The 15598-nt window shown below is 43.9% G+C and overlaps 1 protein-coding gene across 4 annotated transcripts in view; it reads right to left on the minus strand.

The window, feature by feature from the left end:
- Positions 1-4859: 4859 nt before the first annotated feature.
- Positions 4860-15598, minus strand: part of Sap130 (Sin3A associated protein 130) — a 69512-nt gene continuing 58773 nt past the window's right edge. For all 4 annotated transcript variants that reach the window (XM_057789062.1, XM_057789063.1, XM_057789064.1 and 1 more), the window contains 5 exons: positions 11831-12079; positions 11548-11673; positions 7968-8071; positions 6236-6349; positions 4860-5734 (listed from right to left, as the gene is read on the minus strand). In XM_057789062.1, coding sequence (XP_057645045.1) covers positions 5576-5734; positions 6236-6349; positions 7968-8071; positions 11548-11673; positions 11831-12079 — 752 coding nt within the window. In that variant the 3' untranslated portion in view covers positions 4860-5575. The remainder of the gene's footprint in view (positions 5735-6235; positions 6350-7967; positions 8072-11547; positions 11674-11830; positions 12080-15598) is intronic.

Below are 15598 nucleotides of genomic sequence, written 5' to 3' on the forward strand. Positions count from 1 at the left end.
GGGCGGTGGTGGCACACGCCTTTAATCCCAGCACTCGGGAGGCAGAGGCAGGCGGATCTCTGTGAGTTCGAGGCCAGCCTGGTCTACAAGAGACCAGGGACGGGCACCAAAGCTACAGAGAAACTCTGTCTCAAAAAACCAAAAAAAAAACAAACAAAAAAAAAACAAAAACCTAAAATAAAACCCAAACCTCGAAACAGAAGGGTCTACAGCCAACATGGTAGTCAGTGGCAACGACTGGAGGCTTTTCCGTTTCTGTCAGACTCAAGGCAACAATGCCCACTTCTGTGGTCTCTTTTCAGCTGTGAGTTCTAACGAAAACAAAGAAATGCAAACGGGAGAAGAAAGTGTGGATGCAGATGACATGACCTGGAATGAAGACAAACTGAATTCCACACTGTTGGGGAGAATAAATATGAATTAAATCTCAGATGAAAATTAATACACAAAGATAAGCTATTATATATAATACTTTAGTCATAGTCTTATTAGGTAGACCTCGATGGGTTTCTGTGTAGCTCTGGCTGTCCTGGAACTCACTCTATACCAGGCTGGCCTTGACCTCAGAGACCCACCTGCCTGCCTCTGCCTCCAGAGCGCTGGGATTAAAGGTGTGCGCAACCACTGCCTGGCTTCTCCACCCTAACTCTTTATGTCCCTACATCCTTTTTTATTTTTTATTTTTTTTAAAATATTTATTTATCATGTATACAATATTCTGTCTGTGTGTATGCCTGAAGGCCAGAAGAGGGCGCCAGACCTCTTTACAGATGGTTGTGAGCCACCATGTGGTTGCTGGGAATTGAACTCAGGACCTTTGGAAGAGCAGGCAATGCTCTTAACCACTGAGCCATCTCTCCAGCCCCCTACATCCTTTATAATAGTCCCTAGTACACTTTCATCTTCTTTCTGTCTCTATCTTTTTGAGATAATGTTTATGAACAGAACCCCAGAATACTAGCTGTTTTATGCCTGTCTCACTTAGTAAAATGAGAATGCCCCTGGAGGTCAGAGGCTTTTATATCCCCCTGGACCTGAAATTACAGGCAATTGTGAGCCAACCAATGTGGACGGGCTCTAGGATTGAACCTGGGCACTCTACAAGAAAACGACATACATCCCCCTCCCCCGATATAATATTTTATTATTTGGAAATTTTCTAGTGTACTCCAATCACACACTCACTTTCCATTTTTCCCAGGTCCACCCTTGTGCCTGCCTCCCCCCACTATACAACAACAACAAAACAATCCAAGTCCAGTTTGTGATGCCCATATATTAACTGTAACATGGTCCAATTTCCAGTGGCTAGACCCTTAACGAAAACTGAGTCCTCCCCACGGCACCAGAGCCAGTAATGGTAAAGAGCTACACTTCAGTATCTTTATCACAGTTTTATTTTTAAGGACTCTCTCCAGTAGCTCCCTGTTTCTTCTTTAGGGTTGTGTTGTGGTTATCACAGAAGCCTTCAATGTCTCTCTCATTCTCAGTTAGGAGTCTGCAGTCACTGATAACCCACTGCAAAAGCAGCTTTCCTGCTGTAGCAGCCAGCGGACAGATCCCGGACTTTCACATGGAAGGGCTTTCCAACAGACCCAAGCATGGCAAACACGGCACTGACAGGTTCTGCCCTTTTCTACCCTTTCCTCTCCCTTGCTAAGAACCTTAGATTACATTCCTACAGCTAGTTCCCAAGTTCCATCCCCCTATTTGGCTACTGACTCATTCTTAAGACAAAACGCCAAGGTCCAACAATCAAAATTCATTATTTGGCTAACATGTCCAATCGGGATTTACCAACTCACCCTAACAGAGACTGCCTTTTCTCCTTAGCAACCCACTCCTGCCAGAAAAAAAAAAAAAAACCCTCCTGTTTGCTTGTTGCTACTGCTTACTATCTGCCTCTGCCCCATCCAGAGGCAGTCCCCACCCCCTAGGATAATAAAGCTCCTTTGTGTGGAGAATTTGGTGTCTGGGTCTATCCTGCACCAACTGGGGTGGGGGGGCATTCTCTTTTACACACATGGCTTCAGCCAGCAGCATGGTTTGTGCGTAGACTTCAATACAGCTTCCGGTGTCAGCTCAGATCACAGAAATCAACCCGGTCTCCAGTGGCAGCATGGAGTTCGGACATCGACATGGCTTCTGGTGGCAGCAGAGACCATGGGTATCAACACGGCCTGTGGCAGTAGCACAAATCATGGACATCAGTATGACCTCAGGCAGCAGCGCCGACCAGGGAGGTCTTTCGAGGAGACTTAGTCCTCGTTTCAGAGGACTTGTTCAGAGTCAGCATGGCCACAAGTGGTTGCAGGAGACTGAGTGGCAGCACTAGCCTAGCGGCCCGTGTTAACAGGGCAGGGTAGCCCGGGGGTGGCTGATCCGGCAACGGCCCGAGGACTAGAGTTACTCAACAACACGCTCCTTCTCGTCGGTCACAGCCTCGTGCTTCAGTACCTGCCATCACCAAGTCACTAGCTCCACTTCTCTCTGCCATGGGTACCCCTCCACTCTACCATCTTTTCAAGGCATCTTCCCCTAAGACTTGCCTTCTCTTAGTTGTTACCCTTCAGGCTCTCCAGTCTGTCTTCCCTTAGACTCCTTATCCATGAACCCTGAAGCGCTGGCCGCTGCCGCCATCTTGAATTCCCCAAAGAACACTACACGCTTTTAACCACCGAACCATCTCTGCAGTCCAAGAACTTTACTTTTTTTTTTTATACCTGAGTGCTATTCCTGTATCACTTTTCCTGTTTGTATATATTCACTGTACATAGCACAAGGTTTCAAGGAAATTTTCTTACAGCTAGGATAGAATTTCTAGTTTATGAGGCAAATATATATATTTAGCTTAGGAAACATTTGGTTTCCTTATATAAATACTACATTAGTGTAACTATATATATTTTTCAAGACAGGGTTTCTCTGCATAGCCCTGTATAACCCTGGCTGTTTTGGAACTCACTGATCTGCCTGCCTCTGCCTCCCCAGTGCTGGGATTAAGATGTGCATAACCTCATCTGGCATAAATATAAGTTTTTTTTTAAAGATCTATTTATTTATTTGTTTATTTATTTATTTATTATGTATACTACATTCTGCTTCCATGTATGTATGCCAGAAGAGGGCGCCAGGTTTCATTACAGATGACCGTGAGCCACCATGTGGTTGCTGGGAATTGAACTAAGGACCTCTGGAAGAGCAACCAGTGCTCTTAACCACTGAGCCACCTCTCCAGCCCCTAAATATAAGCTTTTATTCGTTGTTGTGTTTTTGTTTTTTGAGACAGGGTTTCTCTGTAGCTTTGGTGCCCGTCCTGGAACTAGCTCTTGTAGACCAGGCTGGCCTCGAACTCCCAGAGATCCGCCTGCCTCTGCCTCCTGAGTGCTGGGATTAAAGGCATGCGCCACCACCGCCCGGCTTATTCGGTGTTTTTGAAAGCGTTTTGTTACACAGTATAGGACATCCTCAAATTGCTTCTGCCTTGACTCTTGGGGGCTGGCATTTCAGAAATGCACTGCCATATACAGCAGAATCATTTATTTATATTTACTCATTTCATTTTTAGTTTTTCTGGCATGCCGTGTCATATAGCCTATGCTGGCCTCAAACTTACTGTGTCATGGAGGGTGACCTAGAACTCCTAACCCTTCTGCTTCATTTCCCAAATGCTGGAATTACAAGTGTGAGCTATCACAACTGGCATTAAGCTGCTTTCTGATTATTGTTTTTAAGAGTATACGACTCTGACTACCCAAGTGTGAACTGAACATGGATGACACCAATGATCATGCCAAATTACAAGGAGAAAACCCCATGAGGTCTCCACCCTACACAAAGAACTGTAGGCAACTGAGTGAAGCTGAGGATGGGAGGAGGAGTCCTCCCAGGTGACAGCGCCCAAGTGCTCGTCCAGCGTCCGTCAGTCCTGAAAATGAACATACAAGTAGCATTACATGGACTTGACAAATATATATCCCTAACTATAACGTACAGACGTATGTATGTATGTACGTATGTATGTATGTATGTATGTATGTATGTATGTACGTATGTTAATAGGCATAGTGGTGCACACCTTTATTCCCAGAAGTCAGGAGGCAAAGGCAGGCAGACCCCTGAGTTGAGGCTATTCCGGTTGACAGAGCAAGTTCCAGGACAGCCAGAACTACGGAAATACTGTCGTGAACAAAAAAAAAAAAAAAAAAGAGAAAGAAACAGGAAGATACCTGAGGTGACACTGTACATACATGGACAAATATATGAACACACACAATTGTGCCTGTGCCTGCCACCCTCCCTAAATAAATAAACAAATAAATACACATATTAAAGAAATCAAGACTGGTTGTCATACCACACATATTACTTTAGACATGCCTCCACAATCCTATTTTAGAGAAAAAAAAAATATATATATATACACACATACACGCACACCAGGAGGCTCTATCGCCAGCACTGCCAACTCAACAGTCTTTGTTTTGACCAAGTTATATTATGCTTATTTTATTATTATTTATTATTTTTCTTTTTGAGACAGGATTTTCTCTGTGTAGGACTGGCTGTCCAGGAACTCATTCTGTAGACCAGGCTGTCCTCAAATGGAGATCCACCTGCCTCTGCCTCCCAAGTCCTGGGATTAAAGGTGTGCGACATCACTGCCTGGCTTACATCAGGCTTATTTTAAAACAAACAAGAGTCAAGGGACTCTACCACTGAAAACACCATCAGGTTACTGGGGTAAGTGAGGAACAAAACTTTAGCGCAGTAGACTGAACACTGTAAGCGCAGCACAGTGAACACCGAGAGAAACCTGAGAGAATGAACACCTTGTAGAAAGAGGCAAACCGCTCATCTACAAAAACCTCTTCTATCCTTTATTAACATTCAGAGAGCGTGGTACAGGTGATTAACAGCGTCACGCCAGGAGGGAGGTACAGACAACCAAAGATGTGCTCCCGAGCAGGATCCCAGAGCAGTTCAGCGCTGTCTGCTCTCAACCTCCACAGGAATCCAGCTCTGACACAGGCAGGACAGACAATGTAACTACATCACTTGGAAATGGTTCTTTTGAAAACAATGATAACTGATCACTTTCGTATGAGATGTGGCAGCTCTCTGGGTGCTGTAGCACCACTGTCGAAGGCCAATTTGGGCACTGGACGGTCAAACAGAAGAACTGACTGGAGTGAGAAGAGGTTTTATGTTTAGTCTAGAGATAACAGATTGTCCAAGTGGATGCGTTCAGTCCAGGCTCAGTCCAGGCCCCGCAGGAATCCAGCAGATAAATACAGTCTATGGACAGGAAGGCTGCAAACTCGGCTGGCCATCTGTGTCAGAGCATCAGGAGCTACTGAAGATGGAGCTGTAACAGGCATGAACCTGGAGGAAGGAGGGCGCACCGTGTCACTCCAGCTCTGACCCTCTGTGCCACCAGATCTGCTTCCTCAAGTAAATGAAGAAAACTGTCCTGCACTTCAGTGCTCCATTGTGAAAGCAGCCAAAGCTCTCTCCCCTCCCCTTGAATCATCATTCTTCATAAATTCTGTTTCCAAGTCCGATTCTTCTGGGTCTACGCCTTTTCCTTCCGCTTCAATTTTGACACTTTCTTGACAGTCCCGTTCTTGTTGAGGAGCTTCAGGACCCGATCTTTGTGATCCAAAACCTTAAGCATAGAGTCTCTGGCCTCACTGATTTGGTCCATCACTAGTTTACACCTCTGCATGTTTCCCTGGAACAGAAGGCACAGCATTACCTGGCTGTCATGGGGACCAATGGCTTTTAGAGGAGTGTTCACTTGGCAGAGGCATTCCACAGATAACAAGGCTGACTGTACTATCCCTTGGAATTCTTGGCCCCAATTAGAAATCTGTAAGACCTTATGGCTAAAGATACTGCATGACTTGGTAGAAGGACAAAGGGAAATCAAGGTGGAAGTGGATTTTCTTCTTGCTGGCTAGCCCTTATTGTGTTGGGAGAATTGTTATCAATAGTTAATTACTTAAGTCTTACTCATCTTGTGAACCCTGTGTGCAATACACATATAAACTAAAAAAGTGGCTAAGCACCTCCTGACAATGCACACTGAAGTAAATAAGTTTGTATAAAGAACACTTGTAGTGGGGAAAGGTATATGGGAGGGTATGGAGAAAGGAAAGGGAAAGCAGAAATGCTGCAATTAAAATACAATCTAAATAAATAAATGACCGAGTGGGTTGAGAACTCATCAAACCTGTATTAGCTCATTTATTCGATGGAGATCATCATCGGTTGCTGCTTTTTTCTTTGGGATAATCCCTTCCTGCAGGTTGGTAAGCCTTTCATAAACGTCATGTTCTAGATTTGTCTGCAACACACAAGAGGGAGCACGCTGTCACTGCAGAGCCCGTTCTGTGCCACTCTCCATTCTGTAAACTGCTGTAAGTGCATGGATTATAAAGACCTTGCTTGCACAGACCAACAAACAATAGAGGAATTACCTAATAAATACATTATGTTACAGCTGGACGTAGTTCAGAGTCCATCTTCAAAGATAACTTTGAAATACTACACCAAATCCATAATTTCCCAAACACTAAGTATCATTTTCACAGAAATACGACTTCATATTAATTTAACCCTAGAAACAGTACAATGGTGTTTTTTCCCCCTAATTTATTTAACTTTATTTCATGTGCATTGGTGTGAAGGTGTCAGATTCCCTGGACTGGAGTTACAGACAGTTGTGAGCTGCCATGTGGGTGCTGGGAAAGAGGAGCCAGTGCTCTTAACCTCTGAGCCATCTCTCCAGCCCCACAATGTTTTTTTTTTGTTGTTGTTGTTGTTTCATGTACCTCAGGCTGACCTCAAACCTACCATGTAGCCAAGCATGACTGGGAACTTTTGATCACACTGAATTACAGATATGTGCCATTACATCCAGTTTCTATAGTGCTGGGCATCAAACTCAAGCCTTCGTGTATGCTAGCTAGGTAAGCTCTCTCCTCACCCTTTTTGTCCCCCTTCCCCCGAAATAGGGTTTCTAGCTGTCCTGGAACTAACTCTGTAGACAGGCTGGCTTCCAACTCAAGAGATTCGCCTGCCTCTGTCTCCCAAGTGCTGGGATTGAAGGCGTGCGCCACCACGGCCCAGCCTCACCATTTAGGTAGGCCTTGCTCAGTAGCTCAGGCTGGTATCTATCACAAAATCCCCACTGTTACAGCCTCACAAATACTCCTAATATTACCACGTTTTGATACTCAGTAGAAAATAGTCTTGAGATGACTGTTACTGTAGATATAGGAACACTTTGGGAGGATACTCTGGCTGTTGCCTTAACTCAGATGGGAAGAGATTTTTGTCCCTTCCAGGTTTCTAGGAATGGTGGGTCACATAAGATCTGCACTGACACATGACAGAGGGTGCAGTTCATGTTCATGGATATATTTATTCATAAGTCAGAGAGGGCACAGTGTATCATATAGGCCACTACAGGCTGCTCTCAGGAACAAAGGAAGGCTCTGCAGTGAAGACTCCTGCCTGTTCTCTAAAGCAGGATGGTACAGGTCTGCGTCCTACTAGGAGATGGTAGGGTACAGGGCGTGATACTCAACTCTAACTTCAGGTTCCACTCCAGCACTTTCATGTGTCTTGGATCCAGGTAATCACAACTAAAATGCAGGCCTGGACAGACGGCTCAGTGAGGAAAGACACCTGCTCCCAAGTATCGACCCGAGTTTGATATCCTAGGACTCACAGGGAGGAGAGAACCTACTCCCAAAGGCGGTCCTCTGACTCGCCTCCATTAAATAATCATAATTACCAGGCAATAGATATACTTGCTTTAATTATGGGACCACAGGCCTGTGTGTCTTTCTCACACCACTTCAGGCAGCTCTGGGGATCAAAACCAGGCCCATGGTACACCGGGCCAGCTACCCACTGGGTTACCTCTTTGACTCAACAACCGACAGAACTGCACCTACCAGTTGCAGCAACTGGGCAGCACAGAGGTGGACTTTCCAGCCTTGGGCACGGCAGGACACTCCCTTCTGATTAGCTATTTCTTGTAGCATAGCTTTCTTCTCCTCTGAAACCACAGATACAATTAAAGATTGCATTTGTTATAAAAGCAAAAATCATTTGTGTTCAAGCAGCTTAAGTGTTGATATTTTATCAAAATGTCTTTCCTCAAACATCTTTATGCATTTACACTGGGGGAATAGGGGTCAACAATATGAATAAAACTTTCTGTATGTTACTTCTGAGACAGGGTTTCACCATGTGGCTCTGTGTGACTTCACACCCACAGAGATCCAACATCACACCAGCCCCTTTTCTGTATTTTCTTTTTTTTTTTTTAAATATTTATTTATTTATTATGTATACAATATTCTTTCTGCGTGTATGCCTGAAGGCCAGAAGAGGGCGCCAGACCTCATTACAGATGGTTGTGAGCCACCATGTGGTTGCTGGGAATTGAACTCAGGACCTTTGGAAGAGCATGCAATGCTCTTAACCTCTGAGCCATCTCTCCAGCCCCCCCTTTTCTGTATTTTCATTGGTTCCACAGGAAAGCTGTTAAGACATACTCTGTTAACAGGGTGAGCAAGCAGGACAGCAAGCTCCTATGGTAATCTTGCAGAGCAGAAATGGTCCAGGAAGCTGAGTCTTGTTCTACGTGTGGGGCTTAACTGGAGAGCTGGACCAGAACTTCTGGAAGCTTTTTGGTGTTACCTATAATTTAAGAGGATTCCCAAGTAGGAACTGCATTTCTTTCTTTTTTCCCCCTTTTTTCTTTTTGTTTTTCAAGACAGGGTTTCTCTATATAGCCCTGGCTTTTCTGGAACTCTCTCTCTGTAGACCAGGCTGGTCTTGAATTCACAGAGATTTGCCTGCCTCTGCCTGCCGAGTGCTGGGATTAAAGGCGTGTGCCACCACCACCTAGTTCTTTTTTTGGGTATTTTAGTATTTAGAAATTTAGTATTTCTAAAGTGGGAGAAGAGAGAAATGATTTAGCTATATAGTAAGTGGGCAGCACAGAGTTAGAGTTTCTTCCCTTGAGCACAAAGGAACATTCCTTTCTGATTAGCTATTTCCTGTAGTATGGTACTCTTCTACGAAACCATATGCAAATAAACCTAACTATAAATAAGATCAATATGATGTTATTACCAAGTCTGGGAGGCACGGATTAGGCTTGAGGGGTTCCTGTAAAAGATGAGTTTAGTGTTGTTTACTCTGCTGTAGTCTTCTACCCGGACTGTACTTCATAGGGGAAGCTGCTGGACAGAGCACGCTCTCAACCAGGGTTTGCTAGAGCTTTGTCCTTTCAGTTGAGGTGACCCTACTCTGTTTTACAAATTGTATTCATTATGGCAATTATTAAAATACCAGTATTCCCCAGCAGACCTTGAAATGCTGTGTAAATAAGGCCAACCTTGAACTCTTGATATGCTTTCTTCTACTTCCTGAGTCCTGGGATAGCAGACTTGCACTACTCTCCTGCTTTTATGTGCTGCTGGGAACTTAACCTAGGGATTCTTGAAGGCTGGGCAGGTATGCCACCAGCTGAGCTCTATCCCCAACCCAGGTGCCTTCCAAGTCATAATCCTTCTCAGCTTCCTGAGCCCTGGGATTAGGTATGTGCCACCATGTCTTGTTCGTTCACCTGCAGTGGTGAACACCTATAATCCCGATACTGGGAAGTTTGAGGCACAAGGATCACAAGTTCAAATAATGTGTTTAAATAATAAAGTCCGGTTATTACCCAAGGCCTTGCACACATTATACAATTAACCACTAATCTGCATCCAACATACTTGGTACTGAGACATTTCTCAGCAGGTGTGTTCACTGTATAGCTGTCTTCCTCCTTTTCTAGATTATATATTTTGAAGGTCTCTATGCTTTGAATGGCTACATGATTTGTATCATTCATTCTTGCTTGTGCCTTCTCTTTATTCTTTTTCATTCTGCTAAAAACTTTTCCAGAGAATGATTTTGTGTGTCTGCGTGTCATTGGTTTTAGTTTGTATTCATTACCATAGACTTAACTCTGTGATCCACCTGGACCTGGAGGGGAACGATGAAACTATGGAAGCCAAAGAATTGCAGCCAAAGCAGAGATTACGGGGTACTGTACACAGATGGGGTGGGGTGGGGGTGTTCTCCTGAGCCATAGAAAGAATGACCTACTGGCTATACAGGCAAGTTAAAAGCAATGGAGTTGTCCAGTTGGCAATGGTGATCTTGTTGGATTTGCTGTTCCTGGACCCAAATTGCTCCAGGAATATTTAAGCCTTCTTTTATTTTTCCAAAGACTGTTTTTGCCACCCAGCTACTCAGTTTTCATGTGCAGATGAAAATCTGGGAATCATCTGTGCCTGGTGCAATATTTGCCATAGACAATGTGCAGGCCCTGTATGCGCAGGGTTAAGTCGTTGTCAGATCTCTCTGTAGATGGACCGCCCTGGCACATGAATCCTACGAAACTTCTCTAGTGCTCAGAGCACAACAGTTTTCTACTGTCTCTGGCACAGTGTCTAAAAGCCTGAAGGAGCTCCGACCCAAGGGCTGCCCAGGTCCAAGCACAAGAAGAGCACAGTGGGACCGACCAGGGCTGTCAGCAAGCAGCTGCGGGGGACCGGGTCTGTGAGGTCTTGTTTCAGTGATTTGTTCTTTCTAGTTTTCATTTTCACTCGTCTGTTCTCATCTCTACTATTTTCCCATCGTACTTCATTTGCATTTATTTTTAAAATCAAGTATGAAATTGAATCTGGGTTATTTTGTCTGTTCTTTTCTCTAAAGCCAGATGTGGTAGCACACAACTTTAATCACAGCAAAAGCAAGTGGGCTGGAGAGATGGCTCAGCGGTTGGGAGCATTGTCTGCTCTTCTAGAGGATAAAGCTCCAGTTCCCATTTGGCAACTCACAACTGCTTGTAATTCAGTTCCAGGGGATCGTCCCCTCCCAACGCAATATACCAATGCACATGAAATAAATAAGTCATTAAAAAAAAATCATATTAAAGTTCAACAACAAAACAAAATACCAAGTGTTTACCCTGGAGCAGTCGATTTTTAATTTTTACTTTTTTAAATTTAGCACATCTGTTCCTGGTGTCCACGGAAGCCAGAAGACGGCACTGGGTTCCCTGGAACAGGAGTCATCTAATTATTTAGTTGTCAGCCACCATGTATGTGCTGACAACTGGACTGGAGTCTTCTACAAAAGCCAGCAGTGCTCTTAACTACTGAGTCAAACTGCAATACAATTACAGGTTCTTCTGCGAGTACTGAGGAACCAAAGAGGTTAATGTCGCAGTAATTGGGGAGCTGTTACCACACAGAATTTATTTTAACTAAGGCTTCCAGTTATTCATTTTATTGGGATTCCAATAAGCACAGAGATTTCTGGGAGCAAATAATTTCCCACTGTAATATTCAACTGATATTGCATATTTTAGTTGGAAATTCGAGAACTGTGGTTCTTTTTATTGTGATTAACAAAGAGCTTACATGTTATGCCATTTCATGCGTACTAGACATTTCTGAGGAAACTAACCTTTGACCCGGACGTCACTGTACCTCTGAAAGTGGTGGTAAGCAGCTTTCCAGGGGTTCCGATAGTGACGAAGCAAAGTGATGGGAGGCCTTGGTCGCACTGGGACGTATCTCACTCCTTCTTCATCTATTCACATGAGAAAACAAGAGGACACTGAACGGCATATATATATTTTACATAATTCTAAAGTTCAATTCCAGTAAGTGAGATGCAATCACACTGATGCCCTGAGACGGACTTGACTGGGGTAAGAACCGGGAGATGTTCGCCCCAGCAGTCTTACCAATATACTCTTTGGGAGGAGACTTTCGTTTCTCCGTCTTCACCAAGAGGCTTTTGGCAGTGGATTTCTCATCATCAGTGCTGTTTGTCTCCATCATATCCCCTTCTTCTGTTGAGATCACGTGCTGCTGCTTTCGCGGCTTTTTCCTTGGGGAGGCACCAGGTGGTAGGTCACTTGTAGGCATCGACAGGTTGCTCGCCAGCAAAGCAAGAGATGGAGACACAGTGTTGGTAGCCAGAGGAGGCACTGCTGTTGGGGTGAAGCACACAAACCAGTGAGCACCAAACACTGGGAGGCTTCTCTCAATTTCCAGAGTAACAGTTACGAAGACAGCTGGCTGGCTAACAAGCACAGAGGTTTCTTCTGGGCCTGACAGCATGTAAAAAACTCTGAGGCAGGAGCTGTGAACAACCGCTTCCTACTATCCAGACAGTGTGCAGAGAAAAGGTCTGTAGAGCAGAAAAGCTAACACTAGTCTGAACTAGTGAGGACCAGAGCGAGGACTTAGCAATCACACAGGTTCACCTGAGTTTTCATCATCCACGAATGTTTCCTGCGTCACTTCTAACAGCTGTAGCCTATACCACTAATTACTGCAAACTGCCTCACAGCTGTCTTAATCACTAGCATTGAACAAAAACCTCCAGGAATTTCCTTTGAGTAGTGGCTCCCAACAAACCTTAGACATCACAAGGAACTACTGTCCACTTGCCTTCCCATGAGTGGTTATTTTTTCTGGAGCCGGGGTTTCTCTGTGTAGTCCCTGGCTGTCCTGAACTCTGAGATCCGCCTGCCTGCTCTGTCTGGGATTAAAGGCGTGCACCACCACTGCTCAGTTTAAGATCTCAACTTTTTATTTTCCTGTTTTTCCTGTGACCATACATACTCTCTTATCATTCTTCCAACAAAGGCTGACTGCTTCAGTCATCTCTGACACACTGCTGGATGAAGAGGTCCACTCCGCCCAGACTGCAAGAACTTAAGAAGTGATTTCCTAGAACAAAACCCTTTGACTCTCCAGTCTCAAGAATATCGTCAGGACAAAGCCATGTATACCTGCCAACCATCCATTCATTCATTCATTCATTCATTCATTCATTCATTCATTCATTCATTCAGCATACAGTATTCTGTCTGCATGACAGAAGAGGGCATCAGATCTCATTACAGACAGCTGTGAGCCACTATGTGGTTGCTGGGAATTGAACTCAGGACTTCAGGAAGAGCAGCCAGTGCTCTTAACCTCTGAACCACCTCTCCAGCCCCACCTGCAAACTATTAAAAGACTAATTTAAATTTTCTTTTTTTCACTACAGATAGTGAGCCACCTGACCAGAACCTTCCGTCCCTTTGAAGAATTTCTTCTGTCCACACAGCAGGTGTAATCTTACTATATTTTGGCTCGCTTCACCATTCCCTATTAGGCTCTGCTGCTGTGGTACAGTCAATGAAAGACAATTTTACATTGTTTTCCTTTTAATTTACTTCATTATTGGATTCCTTCTTTTTTTAAAAAAAAATAATTTATTTAACTATATCTTACGTGCTTTGGTGTGAAGGTGTCAGATCCCCTTGGAACTGGAGTTACAGACAGATGTGAACCGCCATGTGGGTGCTGAGAATTGAACCCGGGTCATTCTGGAAGAATAACCAGTGCTCTTAGCCACCGAGCCATCTCTTCAGCCCTGGATTCCTTCTTAAAACTGTTCTTTAGCAAGGCGGTGGTGGCGCACACCTTTAATACCAGCACTTGGAGGCAGAGGCAGGCAGATCTCTGTGAGTTCGAGGCCAGCCTGGTCTACAAGAGCTAGCTCCAGGACAGGCTCTAAAACTACAGTGAAACCCTGTTCGAAAACCCAAAAATCAAAACCAAACCAAACCAAACAACCCCCCCAAAACAACAAAAAAAGAAAAACAAAAACCAAAACGATCAAAAGCCCACAAACAAACAAACCCCTGTTCTCTGGTGTTTTTCCACATATTCATTTATTCATTCTCTTTGTGCACGCACGCACGCACACACACACACACACATGTATGCATGTATGTATCACAACTATATATAACCACACACACATATTTGTGTGTTTGTGTGTATAATATATACATATATAATTAAAAAACAAACAACAGGGTCTTAAGATGGGCAGTGAAGATGCACACATTTAGTCTCAGCATTTGGTAGGCAAGCTCTGGTCTACAGAGCTAGTTCCAGGACAGTCAAGGTTACACAAATCCTGTCTCAAAAACAAAACAAAACAAAAAACCAAAATCAAACCAAACAACAAAAAGCAAACAAGCAAACAAACAAAAAAGAGGGCCTGACAATGTAGTACTAGCTGGTTTGCTAAGTCACCATATAGACCAGGCTAGCTCAAACTCAAAGATCCTCCCACCTTTGCCTCCTGAGTGCTGGGATTAAGAGTGCCTCCGTTGTCTTAAATTTAAGATGTAGATAATTACTAACATCACTGTTTTCAGGCCTCTCATTACTGAGAAGCTTTGCTCTATCGTATTCTGGGTTAACGTTAAGCTCAGACACAGCAATCTACTATATTGTCCACGTGGTTAGATGTTCACTTTAGCACTGACAGACCTTCCATTCTCCAAGTTGAAGCCGTCTCATCTATCCCTTAGATCAGACAGGTCAAGATTTTCCTATGAATAGGCTGTGCCGCTTCCTGTTCATTAGCAAGAAGTTAGAGAGAATGGCTTTTTGCAGAGAATGGTGTCATGCCTGAGTTAAGGGTAGCCTCATCTACACAGTGAATTCCAGGACAGCCAGAGCTACATAGTAAGATCCTGTATCTAAAATACCAAACCAAACCTAGTTTAACTCTCCGGATCAAGGGTTTTTACCGTATTAGCTGTTATCCCATTGAAGGCACACCAGGAACCACCCTATGATCATTTAGTTTCCTTAGCAACCTTCTGACATAACTTCAGCTCCTAAACCACACATACAAGGCTTTGGTAAAGTCACTTAAACATGACACTCTTTTCAGAATCCCACATGCAAACTAGGTATATAAAACGTTTTTTTTTCTAAGTTACTTTCTATTAATCTGATATTTACAACTATGCTAAAATCTTTTAAATAAACTCCAATACTGTTTTATCAAAGATAAGTCTTATTATTACAAATCCAAAGGAAAAACAATTTCATAAGGCCTACAGAAAAAGGCCGCGTCACTATCCTTAGGACCCACTCAAGCCCACCTAAGGCAAGGTCCAAAATATAAACTCACTGGAAAGGTTTTGCTTTCAGAATGAAAGTTAGCTTCACCCCCAGGAATCCAGGCATTGAAACTCCCATAACCATAGTCCAATCAGTCATTGTGATGGATATTCTACTAAAGAATGTATTTTGTCTCCCAACCCCGCCTGCTTCATGGCAAAGAAATTCAACCACTTCCTCCACTACACCTTCCTGTCATAATTTACTGCCCCATTAGAAGCATAAAGAAATGAGGCCAAGCAACCTCAAATGCCACTTTATTAAAAGCACAACAACTTAGAATGAAGGAATGGCTCAGTGGCAGAGTGCTTGACCAGTACACAATGCTAGGTCCTGAAGTTAATTCTTAGTACCACAAGATCCCAAGCCTTCCCCATGTTACAGCCCACAGTAACTTCATTTTGTCCTAGGTTAGCCAACTCCACCTCATGCTCCACCCACCTGCCTCCAAGGCCCTGCTAAGCACAGTCTGCTGAGCAGGACACTCTCAACAGCTGAACTTCCGGAGGGCCACTGTTGTACAAGAAACA

The sequence above is a fragment of the Chionomys nivalis genome, chromosome 14 (genome assembly GCF_950005125.1).
Source record: "Chionomys nivalis chromosome 14, mChiNiv1.1, whole genome shotgun sequence".
NCBI lineage: Eukaryota > Metazoa > Chordata > Mammalia > Rodentia > Cricetidae > Chionomys > Chionomys nivalis.